The sequence below is a fragment of the Leucoraja erinacea genome, chromosome 16, assembly GCF_028641065.1.
Source record: "Leucoraja erinacea ecotype New England chromosome 16, Leri_hhj_1, whole genome shotgun sequence".
Classification (NCBI taxonomy): domain Eukaryota; kingdom Metazoa; phylum Chordata; class Chondrichthyes; order Rajiformes; family Rajidae; genus Leucoraja; species Leucoraja erinaceus.
The window spans coordinates 31,670,495-31,687,077 of record NC_073392.1 but is presented as its reverse complement, the minus strand read 5'-3'; the positions used below and the strand labels follow the sequence as shown (position 1 = coordinate 31,687,077).

The following is a 16,583-nucleotide window of genomic DNA, read 5'->3' as shown; positions in this document are numbered from 1 at the left end:
CCACAGAATAATAATAATAATAATAATCTGCCTAACCTTTTCACTGAGTTCCTTTACAGTTTTGATTAAATAATAGAACATTGTCAATATATCCATACAAAAACAAAAAAGAGAAAAAAGAAAAAAAAGACACAGAACAGTACACTATAGAAATCAACATGAATTTACTACTGGCTATTCATGTCCCGCTCCCTGGTCCATTATCATAGTCCACCCGAGGTCGGGGTCTATATGTGGCCTCCATTATATTGCACCTTATATGTATTTTGATCAATGTTGTTGACAGTCTTAGCTGCTTGCCACCAATTGTATCTTGATTTAAGGATGTATTAAAAAACTTTAAGGTGCAGGTCAAAACATAATTTATTTAATTGATCGGGATAATTAATTCATTGGATATGGGTATCACTGAAAAATCTAGCATTTCTTCCCCATCTCAAATTGCCTTTTGCTTTGAATGGCTTTCCAGTTCATTTCAAAGGGCAGTTAAGAGGCAAACACATTGCTTTAAATCTGGAGTCACATCTCGGCAAACCATGAATGGCAGGTTTCCTTCCCTGAATGGTACAGGGAATGCGCTCCTTTTGTGCCAAAGGCTACTCCCTGTAATCTGAAAATTATAACCTTGGTTTAATTTAAAATGCACAAACAAAAGGTTTAGCTAATTTTGTAGCGCAAACAATGGCGATAAGAAAATCGAGAGCTGCATATTCAAATGGATGAAATTGAGCAGCGTGAAGTGGATATTGTTTATACCCAGAGCTTTAAGTACTGAGCAGTCACTTGGTTGGAAGATGGACACAAAAAGCTAGCGTAACATGGCCGCAACTCTGAAGAGAAGGAATGGGTGACATTTCGAGTCGAGACCCTTCGTCACTTGGAGGGTTTGTGCTGGAAGAAATGTGTATTTCAATGAATTGACCTTGGAACTAGAAATAACTTGTTTTTCTGCCATGACACTAACTGCATATTACAGTATTTTATAACACTGGTGTGTCTTTTGCAAATATGTCAGCATATGTCAAAATGAAAAGAGAACTGCAGTTAAAATTCAAAACCTATAAGTACCTATAAGCATTATCTTATCTACTGAATGCTGAACAAGTACTCGGTTAATAACCCAAATATTTTTTATTCCTCTGAATAGTCCCTCATACTGAAGTGGCCACTTTTGAGGGTAATTAGTCAACAATCTATTTACTGAGGAGGGTATGGCATTCAGTCTTTCGAGTGTTTAGAGTGGGAAATCTCGGATGCAGTTATCAACCAGATTCAATATGGATTTTCTTGCAGGACTCCCGTGTCAATTGGGGTGGGGGTGGGGGAATATCATAAAATCTCTCTCTGGTATTCACGCGTGGATGGAAGGACATTGCTTGTGCATGGAGGTAACATTGCCTAAACTATAACGCTGTAGCATTATAGCCTATACACTTTGTCTTTGTCTTTGCATTACCTGTTGTACTTGTGTATGACTTGATTGTGCTCATGTAAAGTATGCTTTGACCAAAATGGCACACAAAGGTTTTCACTGTCTTGGTCGACGTGACAACTGAACTAATGCCAATATGCGCTTTCAAAAATAGCATGTAATTGGAGTAAGATTTGCCTAGATGACAAACTGGAAAGGGAAGCTAATAATTGAATATTTGGTGATTTACTATAACTACTTTTAAGGCAGTCCCTTAGGATCAAGAATTACTTGCTTCATCAGTTTTATTTTTGAGGTACCTGGTGAGGCCATTGTGTGATTAAGAAGGTGTCTAGCTTCTTTGGTGGGTGGATATTTTATTTGGTGGTCTACTTCCATTAGTTAGGTATATTGATGTTTTCTGTTGAGTTGCTTGTGGACAAAATGTGTAATTGTGAAAGTAAAACCTGTAATTTATTGCTTGCGCTGGACTGCTTGTCAGCTTGGATTTGTCAGTCCAAATGGATCTTGAAAGTTGAGACAGATATTCCACTATCAGCACTATGATGATCATGGGAGGAGATGAGGCATGTTTAGTTTAGAAATACAGCTCACCGAGTCCTCGGCGACCAGCAATCACCAATACACTAGTTCTATTATACACACTTGGGGGCAATTTACCGAAGCCAATTAATCTACAAACCTGCAATGTAGGAGATTTGGGATGTAGGAGAAACCAGAGCACCTAGGGGAAAACCCACGCGGTCACAGGGAGAACATGCAAACTCTGTACAGACAGCGCCTGTGGTCAGGATCAAACCCGAGGCAGTAACTCTACCACTGCGCCAATGTGCCTCATCTGTTTTGGATAATTCCTTGTTTTTTTTTATTTGGACTGCTGCACTTGTTAATGATGACGAGAGACTGGTGCTGCGAAGAAAACTCTCTGCATTAAATGTTCACGTTTGCAGCGCAGATAAGAACAAATGGAAATTAAGCACAAAATGAGTTTCAGTGGAAAACTTCCTGACTTTTCCAATATGGCAGTTACAGTTCATGAATTATAAGGTCCATTAATCAAAGGGTTAAGATTTGCAGATACTTGTGGGAAGGGATTCTGAGTGGTAATGAATCGGCTTTCAGCTTGACTTGAGTACAAAAGACTGTGTAATCCTTGGCTTGACAGCTGCATTGAATCAAACTGCAACAGGTATGAATCTTTATAAACTTGCTCTTTAAAAACTCCCTCAAATATTCCTTGCTCACTGTTCTCGTCATCTCCTCACATTATATTGAAACAAAACATAAGACGAAGGAATTGATTGTTGACTTTAGGGAGGGCAAGCTAAAGGATCATGCATGTCCCTTCATTGGCAGGATGGCAGCAGAGAGTCAATAGGTTTAAGTTCCTGGGAGCATAGATCCCTGCAGGAAGGAACTTCAGATGCTGGTTTACACTGAAGATGGACAAAAAATGCTGGAGTAACAGGCAGCATGTCTGGATGGAAGGAATGGGCGACACTTTGGGTTGAGACCCTTCTTCAGATCTGTGATTCAACCGCATGTTGGCGCGAGCACAAAAAAAGCTCATCAACTCCTCTACTTCCTCAAGTTTGAGGAGATCAGTTGTGACATCAAGTACTCCCTTGAACTACTGCAGGTTTACCAATGAGAGCACACTGGTTGCATCACAGCCTGGTTCGGTAATTTGAATGCTCAATAATGAAGAAGGATGTAGAAACTAGTGATTCACTGCCCAGTCCTTCATGGGTATTGACCACTTCACTTTTGAACGGATCCACAGGAACGCTGTCTCAGGAAGGAAGCTAATATTATCAAATACCCACCCTATCCTGGTCGCACTCCCTTCTTGCTGCTACCAATGGAAAGAAGGTACAGGAGCCTGAAAACTGCTACCTCCAGGTTCAAAGACCGCTTCCTCTCATCAACTATCAGGTTCTTGAGCCAACCTTCGCAATCCAAACCATAATGCTTTGTCAGCACCAAACTACTATGGACTTTGCATGGCTATTATTGCTCTGCGTACATGTTTGCACTATTGTGATCAGGTTTATTGTATAGCTATTGTTGGTGCATCTAATGCACATGTAAACCGGCAGTAAGTAAGAATCTCATTGTTCCAGTTCATAGATGTGAACTAAAAACCCGAGGTCCATATGACAATTTAACACGCTTGAATTCTTGAGCAAAAAGCACAATTGCCACATTCCAATTAATACAGTTAAAAAAAAACAACAGAATATCCACTTTCTGGAACTTTGAGTCAGGGTAACCACTTGCTAATAGAAACATATACACTGGTTTTTTAGTATAACTTGTTGAATTTATTTTATACTGCAGTACAATTACTTTAATCCAAGTCCAACCATTTGGAAATCCTTATGGTTTGGATCTGACTCGCTGTGTATTGTCATTTGTGCTCCTTTTAAGTTATCTGGTTCACTGGATAATTTATAATAATGCTGTATAACATGTTTTTTGAAAATAATTAATGTGTTGGTATATTAACACAAATAATATCCAGTAGGTCAGAAAACATGCAAATCAGGCATTAGTGAAGTATTGCGCATGCTAGATTATCAGAGTTGCACCGCTTATCTGTATTATCATCTTTACTTCAAATAACAATAACATAAGATGTAAGATGTGACAGTTTTAAAATTAGAATTATATCTCTTCCATTATCAACTTAAAGTATATAGGGAAAAAGTTTTAATGTATCAAAAACCTAAGAAGGAATTTCCCAAAGAATGAAAGTCCCATCAGGGGTAAAATGACTTCTCCACTGGTATGAACTACAATTCATGGTAACTTGGGGCACCCCGTTGTGTAAGGAGTAAACTTGAATAAAATGTTAGGATCTTAGGATTTGCGAGAGCCTTTCCCATTTAGGCCATACTTTACTGAGTAGAACATTTAACACGAGTCATTCGGGGAGTAATAGACATCCAACCTCCACGCAATTTTTTTTAGTTAGTTTTTAGAGATACAGTACGAAAACAGGCCCTTCAGACCAGCTAATCTGCGCTGACCAGTGATCATTCTGTACACTAGCACTATCCTAGACACTAGAGATAATTTATCAAAGCCAATTAACTTACAAACCTGCACGTCTTTGGAGTGTGGGAGGAAACCGGAGCACCCAGGGAAAACCCATGCGGTCACAGGTATAAACTCCGTAGAGACTACACCGTTAGTCAAGATCAGACCTGGGTCTCTGATGCTGGAAGGCAGCAACTCAACCTCTGCTCCACTGTGTCACCCCATTGTTATTAAAATGTGGGTTACAAAAGATAATTGGGATTTATTATAGCGCACCTGAAGTATTGTGTACAGATTTGGTCTCTTTGGCTAGAAAAACAATGTACTTAAAAGAGTGCAGTGAATATTCACTAGATTTGTTCCTAGGAGGGTAGATTTGCCATTGGAGGATAGATTGAGTAAAGTATGATTGCCTTCTCCAGAGTTTGGAAGGATTTGAAACGTGCAACATTCTTAAAGGGCTTGACTGACTTGATGAAGGGAAGATGTTTCTCCTGACTGAGAAGTCTTGGGTTAAGGAACAGCATTTCCGAATAATGGTTAGGGTGTTTAAGGCTGAAAATAGATTTCTTAACTCAGAGGGTGGTGAACCTTTGGAATTAATTATTCTAGATGGATATCGGAGTTAAGTCATTAAAAACAGAGTGATGAATTTCTGGACATTAAAGGAATCAATGGTTATAGGATTTATGTTGAAAAATGGCGCTGGGGTACAAGATTGGTCATTGTCTTGATTAATTGCAGAGCACATTTGAAAGTTGGTATGGCCACCTCCTCCTTGTTCTGGTACAGAGGAAGATGCTGTGGAGTCAGCAAGGTGAATCGACCTTGGTCAGGCAGGAAATCAAATACTCGGACCAACGTCCAAAGGGCACAGATTACTATCTGCCATGGGCAGTCTTGCTCTGGGGGAGAGTGAGTAGAGAATGAGCAGAGGGCAGTGGAATTGAAGGGGGAAGGAAATGGAGAAAGGTTGAGAATGAAGATGGAGGAAGCAGGAAGGGAGAAGCTTCGGAAAAGGTGACTGAGGGAAGGATAGCCAAAGGAGGAAGGATAGCCAAAGGAGTGGAAGGGGCCCAAGAGGGCGTGAGTGCATGATCTTGTCTGTGTCCAAGCATGTGTGTGCTACATTGGTGGGCCAAAGCCATATGAATCTCCTTGTCATTGGAGCAAGACCTCACTCCGATCAGACTGTTAGCTGGCATGCAATGGTTCCTCCATGTTAATGGAATTCCATGTAGTCATTAGCTTCTAAGTATTAGAGGGAAGCAAGTCAGCCTCCAGCCCAAGACACTGTCCAACAAGAAGAAAACATCTCACCATTGATTATCTGTCCAGCATAGAAAGCAACATTTGCAGCGTGTATTGTGTGAGACCTGGTGTTTGATTTGTATGAATTGATATTCATTTGAGGTATAGAGAAATTAATGTTGTGCTTTTTTAAGAAACAATTAATCAGTTAGAAGCTAATATTCAGCTACCAATGGAAAGATGTATTATACTTTTGGGGACGAAAGTGGTAGCTTTAATGTTTCATTTATCAAGATATTGAATTATTCCACTTTTCCATAATTACATTTTTTTTTGAATTTCTAATAAATCATTTCAAATTTTCTTCACCCGTACAATGAACATTTCGATGGCATGCCATTTACCAAATGCACATTATAACGTCAAATTTAAGAAAATATGATGCCCTTTGTGATTATGGCAGGTCGTTTTTCCCCCTATCTTTAACATTGTAATCTGATCTATAATAGAATTAGATCTTCAACATGAATGTGGAATGGGGAGACTGTTAATTAATTTTAGTGCAATTCATCATTTCCTAAGTGTTCTTCAATCAATACAAGCAGAGCCTACTGCTAAATGTTAACTACAGTATGGTTTTCAACAAGTTGTATAATATTTCATGATTAAATTGGAGATCTTTGACATCGGTTTATCATTTATCTCTTCTCAGGTGCTGGAGAATCAGGGAAAAGCACAATTGTGAAACAGATGAAGTAAGTATTATTTGCTGTTTGAATCATGAGTTCTTGTGCCTGTGAACTGTTTGTGACCTTCAACAATGATGTTCTGTGCTCGCATAGTTGACAGTAATATGGTCTTTAGATTAGTGTGGAATAAGAATCTTTGGCTCACTGAGTCCGTGCCGACCAGCAATCACCCGTACACTAGTTCTATACCTACACAGTTGAGACATTTTTACAGAAGCCAAGTAATCTACAAATATGCAGGTCTTTGTAATGTGGGAGGAAACCGGAGCTATCGGAGAAAAATCATAGGAAGAACAAACAAACTCCATGCAGACAGTACCACAGTCAGGATGGAACCCAGGTCTCTGGTGCTGTAAATGAGCACAGCTACCTCTGCGCTATTGTGTCACCCTTATTTGATCCTTAGTAACATGACGGGCTTGCTTATAATCATCGGTGCTCAAAGTATTGCTTCAAGATGCCAACCAGCTTGGGCAAGACCTTAGTTTAATACACAAACAAATAATCATAGAGTACTTGGAGTTGGTCAGAAAGAAGCAAAAGGAGCCTTAAAGTGATTTTTGGCGGCAAATATGAATATTTGTAAGAGGCTTGGCTGACCATGAATACCGGTGGTGAGTCTCCTCACTTGGTTGAGAGTAGAGTATATTTTAGGTGGGCCTCCATGCATTGTAAATTACTTTTCAACGACACAGCAAACTGCAATTAAAATGGGGGAATCTGACCACGCTACAGCTATGTTTAAAGCTACAGAGGCAGAAGGGATAGCTGCTAGTGATGCAAGGAATCAGATTGAGTCCAATGGAAAATTCTTGTGCAAGGATTTAAGGCAAGAGATTAAGAATCTCTATTTACCTTCAGGCCAACTGGGAGGTGATTTCCCATCGTACCAATGTAGATTTTCTTTTAACCAGCTGTCACTGAATTAGTTTTTAAAATTAAGATCAAGTTTCGTAATTTATTTTATCTGCAAGAGATGACAATGCATCTGAAGGCAGTGATCACTGATTGTGTTCATGAGTTCATTCTTTCCAGACTATACAACTCAGCCATATAAATGTTCATGCAGTATTCTGTTGGCTAAAGTATTAAGTAATGGCCCAAAATAATGAACATTTTTCGACATGAATGCATAATTACAGGTGCAAATATTTATTTCCTCTGCAAATGATTTGTAATGATACCTTTTGAACTGACATGGTCCTCCTTTGGTCCTTGGTTCTCGGATGTGTTTGCAGCCACATTTACCACTAGTTTACCATCTGGCCCTCTGGAACCCGACCAAGACCAAAGCTCGGTGCTGTGTTTTTTTCCTGGCACCCATTGCACCCATTCTTCCTTGACCCTGATCCCCAATCTAAATCCCAGTAGATCTTTCCCGATGGTTTTATTTGGCCAGAGTTGTCATGTTAGTTAGGGATCCACGTGCATCTGAAAACTTATTGCAGCCTGGATTGCTGAAAGGGACCACTTATTGATGCACAGGCCATGGGATTAGCTCCAGTGACACTGAGGTTGGTGTCTGGAGATCACAGGTGGAGTCTACCCTAGTTCCCAGAGCACTCACTCAGCAGATAAGATAATTCAGCACATCAATATTTTTTAGCTCAGTCGTAGAAATGTTGCTAGTTTACTTCCAACTCTTGTGAATGTTTAATATTGTTTTGATATTGTTTGGAATGATAACTGAGTGTTGCTTTGCACTGGATTATTGAAGATTGAAGCATTCATAGAAGTAACAGTTCCTGTTTAGTCCAAAATCATGTTATACTTCCCAGCACCTGTTTAGCGCTCTTATACTAGAATTATTCCAAGAAACCGCTATACTGCAGAGCAGTATTGACATCTAAATTTATGATTTAAAATAAAAAGCTGTAATTTGATTTGGTCCAGCTACATCATTCAACCTTCATAGCTTGTTTTGAATTAATTCACTGCCATGAATCATTTGTAGTAGCTCTGTTATAACAGATGCTTGGATGTTAAGCAGTGAATTTGTGGGGCACGATTTTCTTTCCAGATTTGTTGTTCAACAGGTGACTATGAGCTGGGACTGAAAGGCTTGTTCTTATGAATTTCATAGGATTATTCATGAAGATGGATACTCGGAAGAAGAATGTAGGCAGTACAAAGCTGTGGTGTACAGCAACACCATCCAGTCTATAATGGCCATCATCAAAGCAATGGGAAACCTGAAGATTGACTTTGGAGAGTCCAGCAGAGCTGTAAGTAAAATCAAAGAATACGTTAGTTTCTTGTGCAAGTGACTACTCTTCCCTCCCAAACTGCAATGTAGTGGGGAAAGTGGGGAAAGTAGAAGTTGCCAATGGTCTGTGAGATTTTTATAAGGCAAAACCACGTCATTTGTGCATGCATCAAGAAACGCAAAATGAGAAAAAAAATCAAACTGTGTTGATATATTTACTTAAAAATTCCATGAGAGCAAATGTTCTTCCAGATGTCAAATTTCTGGGTAGTGATTTGTGAATTCTGTAAGAGTTAATTTCTACGACCCAAGCTGTATAACATGGGGATCCCTTGTTTACTAGCTACATTTTGATAAATATGGAATCCATAATGGTGCTTGGAGGCTTTTCCTGAATAGGTATGAAATTGGAACACAGAATTACTGACAATGTGAAATGTTAGCATGATTCTTTCCTATTATCTTCCTTTTCTGTTTATTTCTTCTTTCTTCCATACCTTTGTTTGAAACAAAACTCTCTCTTGAGCTCTGATCCTTTCCCCTAAACCCATTTTTATTTGCTAGCCTTTTGGCAGACTGACACCTTGAATATGCAGGGGTTTTTTTAAATGTCATGTATCAGAGCAGTTACAAATATTTTGAGCAGGGGCTAAGATGAAAATCTTTCAGCATTATTAATAACCCATTCAAGCGTGCTTCATCTGTAAATTGCCCCCAGTGTCTAGGGTGGATGAGAAAGTGGGATGACAGAACTAGTGTGCACAGATGATCGATGGTCAGTGTGGCCTTGGTGGGCCGAAGGGGCCTATTTCCATGCTGTATCTCTAGATTAGTTCAGAGATACAGCATGGAAACGGGGTCTTCAACCCACCGAGTTCACACCAACCAACGATCACACATACACTAGTTTGTTCCTAAACATGAGGGACGTGAATAGAAGCCAATTAATTTACAAACCTGCATGTCTTTGGAATGTGGGAGGAAACTGGAGCACCTGGGGAAAACCCATGCGATCATAGGGAGAACATAGAAACTCTGTACAGACAGCACCCATAATCAGGATCAAACCTAGTTCTCTGGCGATGTAAGGCATCAACTCTACACTGTGCTGCCCGAAATGTTGTCTTTCAATATTTCTGCATCTCCCATCATTTTCTGCTCTTAAATCAAATCTTTTCTGGCTCTCTTAAAGAAGCCAACTGCAGTTTGCGCCAGGATAGTTCAGTCATGAGGTCCTTCTCATTGCTGATCTATCCTGGCCCTGAGATCAGTTCATCACACAGTCTCTTGTTTTGCTGACTGTTGCTTGCTGAACAATGTTTAATTTTCCTCCTTCTCTTTAAAAAGCAGCTGATAGAGCAATACTGTTGAAAGCATTTCTGGCAAGGAATACGAGAAGGCCACATTCGATCCAAGACTGAATTACTATACAACAATACTCTAAAAAAAACGATCACCGCAGTATTTGCTATCAAACATTAATTGATGCTTGGTCTTGTATGATTGTTGTGGTCATATACATATCTGCCTATCTGCAGCCAACGCACAACACTCTTTAGCTGTTTATTCCGAAGTACAGGCTGCGAGTTAAAACGCCTTTGCTGTTGGATATAATTTAATTTTTTTTTGAAAAATCTTTGAACTAAATTCCGTGCCTCTATACTTGACATTTTTAGTGGCTCTTTCTTCAGGCATTTTCTGTTCATTTCAAAATTGTCATTGCACTGAATGATGTGTGCCCGGAGCATGCTGCCAGGGTTGGTAGTAGAAGGAGATATATGATAGTGGTATCTCAGAGACTCTTAGAAAAGTGCACAGATATGCAGAGAATGAAGGGTTATGGATTTTGTGCAGGCTTGGAGAACAGTTTAACTTGGCATGGTGTTCGGCACATACATTACGGACCTCGTTAACTTCTGTATTCAGTGTTCTAGGCCCAAGATCCATCCAGCTTCTTTGGTAGTTAGTGTGAATATATCCGAGTGATGTACAGTGCCCTCCATAATGTTTGGGACAAAGACTCATAATTTCTTTATTTGCCTCTGTACTCCACAATTTGAGATTTGTAATAAAAAAAATTACATTTGGTTAAAGTGCACATTGTTAGATTTTATTAAAGGGTATTTTATACAGTTTGGTTTCACCATGTAGAAATTACAGCTGTGTTTATACATAGACCCCCCATTTCAGGGCACAATAATGTTTGGGACATGTGGCTTCACAGGTGTTTGTAATTGCTCAGGTGTGTTTAATTTCCCTCCTTAATGCAGGTATAAGTGAGCTCTCAGCATCGAGTCTTTCCAATCAATCAATCAATCAGTTTTATTTGTCACTTGCACATAATGTGACATAAAGTGCAAGTGAAATAAATTTGACTCCAGTCTTTTCCTCCAGTCTTTCCATCACGTTTGGAAACTTTTATTGCTGTTTATCAACATGAGGACCAAAGTTGAGCCAATGAAGGTCAAATAAGCCATTATGAGACTGAGCAACACGAATAAAACTGTTGGAGACATCAGCCAAAACTTAGGCTTCAACTGTTAGGAACATCATTAAGAAGAAAGTAAGCTTACTAATCGCAAAGGGACTGGCAGGCCAAGGAAGACCTCCACAGCTGATGGCAGAAGAATTCTCTCCATAATAAAGAACAATCCACAAAAACCTGTCCGACAGATCAGAAACACTCTTCATGAGTCAGGTGTGGATTTGTCAATGACTTCATGAACAGAAATACAGAGGCTACACTGCAATATGCAAACCACTGGTTGGCCGCAAAAATAGGATGGCCAGGTTACAGTTTGCCCAGAAGTACTTAAAAGAGCAACCACAGTTGTGGCAAAAGGTCTTTTGGACAGATGAGACGAAGATTAACTTATCAGAGTGATGGCAAGAGCAAGGTATGGAGGAGAGATGGGACTGCCCAAGATCCAAAGCATACCACCTCATCTGTGAAACACAGTGGTGGGGGTGTTATGGCCTGGGCATGTATGGCTGCTATAGATACTGGCTTACTTATCTTCATTGATGATACAACTGCTGATAATGGTAGCATAATGAATTCTGAAGTGTATAGACACATCCTATCTGCTCAAATTCAAACAAATGCCTCAAAACTCATTGGCCGGCGGTTCATTCTACAGCAAGGCAATGATCCCAAACATACTGCAAAAGCAACAAAGGAGTTTTTCAAAGCTAAGAAATTGTCAATTCTTGAGTGGCCAAGTCAATCACCCGATCTGAACCCAATTGAGCATGCCTTTTATATGCTGAAGAGGACTAGCCCCCAAAACAAACATAAGCTAAAGATGACTGCAATACAGGCCTGGCAGAGCTTCAGAGAAGACACCCAGCAACTGGTGATGCCCATGAATCGCAGACTTCAAGCAGTCATTGTATGCAAAGGATATGTAACAAAATACTAAACATGACTACTTTCATTTACATGACATTGCTGCATCCCAAACATTATGGTGCCCTGGAACGGGAGAACTATGTATAAACACTGCTCAAATTTCTACATGGGGAAACAAAAATGTATAAATATGGCCTTTATTAAAATCTTACAATGTGCACTTTAACCACATGTGATTTTTCTATTACAAATATCAAATTGTGGAGTACAGAGGCAAATAAATGATGGGTCTTTGTCCCAAACATTCTGGAGGGCACTGTATGTCTATTCTGTAGTTCAAGAATTTAAGAATCTTACCTCTGCCAGTTTGCACTTAGCACGACTTACAAAGGAAAAGTAGCCGTGTGATCAAAGTATGACCATTTTCTGTTTCATAGCCAGCATGAAAATGGTCTATTTTGGGACGGAAGGATTTGAGTAAAGACAGTGCAGAGAAGATTCGCAAGGATGTTGCTGGGACTGGTGGGTTTAAGTTAGTCAGGAGTGACGAGGTGGCCTGGAGCAAAGGAGCTGAAGGGTGATCTTAGTGGTTTATAAAGCCATGTGGGACATAGATAAGGTCAAGGCCTTCCCAGGGTAAGAAAATCTAAAACTAAAAGGTATAGGTTTAAGGTGAGAGGGGTAAAATTAATAAGATACCTGAGAGGCAGGTTTTTCCACAGAGGGTGGTATGTAAATAGAGCAAGCTGCCAGAGGAAGTGGCAGATGCAAGTTCATATACAATGTTTAAATTACGTTTAGATGGTAGATGAATAGGAAAGGTTTAGAGGGATATATGGACCAAATGCATGCAAATAGTACTATCTCAGGGAAGGTCTCACAAAAAGTCTGTTTCTGTATTATTGTATAAGTCTTGAGTAGCGGGAACAAAAATGTTGGTGGTGGGATGTCTTTGGCCAAGAGACAGGTTTGAGGTGGGTGAATGGTCAGGTGGTGGAGGGAAAATGCACGAGGAAATTGTCCGTTTCTGTTTACGTGCCAGCCCTCTGAAACAAAATCAGAAGGATTGAACCATCTGCCAGCGCTGTTGAATCATGTCGTTTGAAATGGAACCTGTTCACAGTTTCCCCAAGATAGAATTTGTCAGGCTAAGTGGACAGCTGCTTTTTAAATAAAAAACATTCTCCCATCTATATCCTTCTTCCATCCCCCCCCCCCCCCCCCCAAAAAAAAAAAAGAAACCGTGTGAGGATGTTAGGATGAAATAGCAGTGATATTTTCTAATATATAATGCTTGTGTCACAAGACAATTAAATCTAAAGTAACCACGGCAAGCTAAGTTATTAATTAATTTTATGGAATATATTTTTACCACTGCATGATTTATTTCATTCTGTTGGGAATTCTGAAATTTTTCTTGGTTGACAGTTCACCAAAGTGAAGTAAATGTTGGTAGGAAAGAGCAAGCAGTTTTACCGTGCTTTGTTAAGTGTCTTGTAGCTGAATCTTGCACAGTCCGCAAATGATTCAGATGATGCAGAAATTACTCTATTTGCTCTGGTGGCAAGCTGTTATTGAAAAGGTTGCAAGGCACATTTGCTTTTTTTTTTTTTTTGCACAGCTGTTGATTGGACTGATCTGCAGGATTGCAAAAGCAGTAAATTGCCCTTTGTGCCAAATGTTGCCAACCTGCGTTGTCATTATTTGAAGATCTTTATAAGATAATTATTGTGAAAGAAATTAATTTAACATCTTATCTGTTCAGCTATCCAATAATTTCTATAATTTCATAACTATTGCCTTATTTGCGTCAGAGCCATAATTACGCAGCACAGAAACAGACCCTTGGCCCAAGTTGTCAATGCTGACCAAGATGGCATATTGAAATGGTCCTATTTGCCTGCATTTAGCCCATCTCTTCTCTATATATGTATTGTAATTACAAGACTCAAACGCACGTAAAGATACAACACAGCATAGGATCTGCAGTACGTTGCATCTCCGAGCTGCTACATCTACTGCCCTACCTAGGCGGATTCTCAATATTATAAAGTATGTATTAGGCGGGGCTACTACTAACAAGCACTATGATTGGTAGCATGCAATAGCCGATCCACATGTATCATTAAAACTTTCATTGTGTTTATTTGAGTCCTGGCAACATCTTCATAAATCTTCTCCACACTCTTTCCAGCCCAATAGCATTTTTCCAATAACAGGGCGACCAAAACTGAATACAATACTCAAAGTGCGGCCTCAGCAATGTCTTGTACAACTGTAACATAATGTTCCAATATTTACTCAGAAATCCAGTCTTCAGTTGGTTTGCATGAAGGAAGCATTGTTAATATTAGTACTAAATCTGATTTAAACAAAATACCAATATAGGGCAAGAAGGGATTTTCAGAGTTATTCTTCAGGTTTGTCTTTCATATTTGCAAAATGCTCATGTGTTTCTAAGACCAGTTCTTGAGAGCAAAAAGTAGGAGTAAGCACCAAGGTCTGTCATTCCTGTATGGTATTTGTTCAAATCATGGCAATTTTATTTTTCACTTCAGCCCAAATCCCCTGAAATCCAAAATCTATTATTCTTTGGCTTGTACATGCAACATAATTCAAAATCAAACCATCCTTTACAATGAATCCCAAAAATTCAGAACCTCTGAGTGAAGCTATTTCACCCCATCAATTTTAAATGCTTAATTCCTCGTCCAGCGCATGTCATTTTAGCTCTCTCCTTTCCATTTAGAAGAAAGTGCAGCCGCCTAGTTAATGTCTCCTTAAACAGTAACCCTCCCATCCCAGAATTAAATCCAGTGAATCTTTTGCTGCAGTGTAGTGTTTACAAGATAAGGATACTATTAGGAAGGAGCCCAGAGTGCATTTGAAGCTCGAACTTCATTTGCAATCTACAGTTTTAACTATTTTGTAAATGTTTGGATTTGTGCAATAAAGGCGGAAAATGCTAGAACTACAGAATAACTGAAGCAGTCATTTTTGAGGTATATGGAAATAACATTTCAGCTTGACCTTTAATCTGCCTTTCACCTAAAAAGTTACTGTGGACAAAGGAGAGCCAGTGGATGTGGTGTACCTGGACTTTCAGAAAGCCTTTGATAAGGTCCCACACAGGAGATCAGTGGGCAAAATTAGAGCACATGGTATTTGGGGGTAGGGTAATGACATGGATAGAAAATTGGTTGGCAGACAGAAACAAAGAGTAGGGTCCATTTCAGAATGGCAGGCTGTGACTAGTGGGGTGCCACAAAGCTCGGTGCTGGGACTGCAGCTATTTACAATATACATTAATGATTTGGATGAAGGAATTAGAAGTAACATTAGCAAATTTGCAGTTGACCCAAAGCTGGGTGGCAGTGTGAACTGTGAAGAGGATGCTATGAGGATGCAGAGTGACTTGGACAAGTTGGGTGAGTAGGCAGATGCATGGCAGATGCAGTATAATGTGGATAAATGTGAGGTTACCCACTTTGGAGGCAAGAATAGGAAGGCAGATTATTATCTGAATGGTGTCAGGTTAGGAAAAGGGGAAGTACAACGAGACCTTGATGTCCTAGTACACCAGTCACTGAAAGTAAGCATGCAGGTACAACAGGCAGTGAAGTAAGCTAATGACATGTTGGCCTTCATAAAGAGAGGAGTTGAGTATAGGAGCAAAGAGGTCCATCTGCAATTGTACAGGGCCCTGGTGAGACCACACCTGGAGTATTGTGTGCAGTTTTGGTCTCCTAATGTGAGGAAAGACATTCTTGCTATTGAGGGAGTGCAGCGTAGGTTCAAAGGTTAATTCCCGGGATGGCGCGGCTATCATATGATGAAAGAATGGAGCTTGTATTCACTAGAATTTAGGATGAGAGGGGATCTTATAGAAACATATAAAATGATTAAGGGATTGGGCACGCTAGATGCAGGAAATGTTCCCGATGTTGGGGGAGTCCAGAACCAGGGGCCACAGTTTAAGAATAAGGGATAGGCCATTTAGAACTGAGATGAGGGGGGAAAATCCACACAGTTGTGAATTCTCTACCTCAGAAGGCAGTTGGGGAGGCCGATTCACTGGATGCATTCAAAACAGAGTTAGATAGAACTCTTTGGGCTAGCGGAATCAAAGGGTATGGGGAAAAGGCTGGAACGGGGTACTGATTGTGGTTAATCAGCCATGATCACATTGAATGGCCGACTCCTGCACCTATTGTCTATGTATCTATGTGTCAATGTATCCTCTTTCCACAGATGCCATCTGACTTGGGTACTTCTCATGTTTTTAGTATTTATTGTTGTTTTTCAGTTTTTGCAATGTTTTGATTTTGTATTGACTTTGGTAACACTGGTATGGATTCAAAACTTAATGCACCCTATTAGTGAGTCTGGGGTTTCGAACAACTTCACCCCAAGCCATGTCAGCATCATGGGTGTTTGAGTCAGGGCCCTTCAGCTCCTTCGGTACCATCAATGGACCCTTTGATGTTTCACGTATGCAGTGCTTTATACATTGTGTGGAACTTTTCTCTGGCACGCGTTCCACCCAAATGG

General features: G+C 39.9%; 1 protein-coding gene across 2 annotated transcripts in view; it reads left to right on the top strand.

Annotated features, from left to right (window-relative positions):
* The window catches only part of LOC129704748 (guanine nucleotide-binding protein G(i) subunit alpha-2), a 201,870-nt gene that overhangs the window by 90,912 nt on the left and 94,375 nt on the right, over positions 1-16,583 (top strand). For both annotated transcript variants that reach the window (XM_055648063.1, XM_055648064.1), the window contains exons 2-3: positions 6,438-6,480; positions 8,558-8,699. In XM_055648063.1, coding sequence (XP_055504038.1) covers positions 6,438-6,480; positions 8,558-8,699 — 185 coding nt within the window. The remainder of the gene's footprint in view (positions 1-6,437; positions 6,481-8,557; positions 8,700-16,583) is intronic.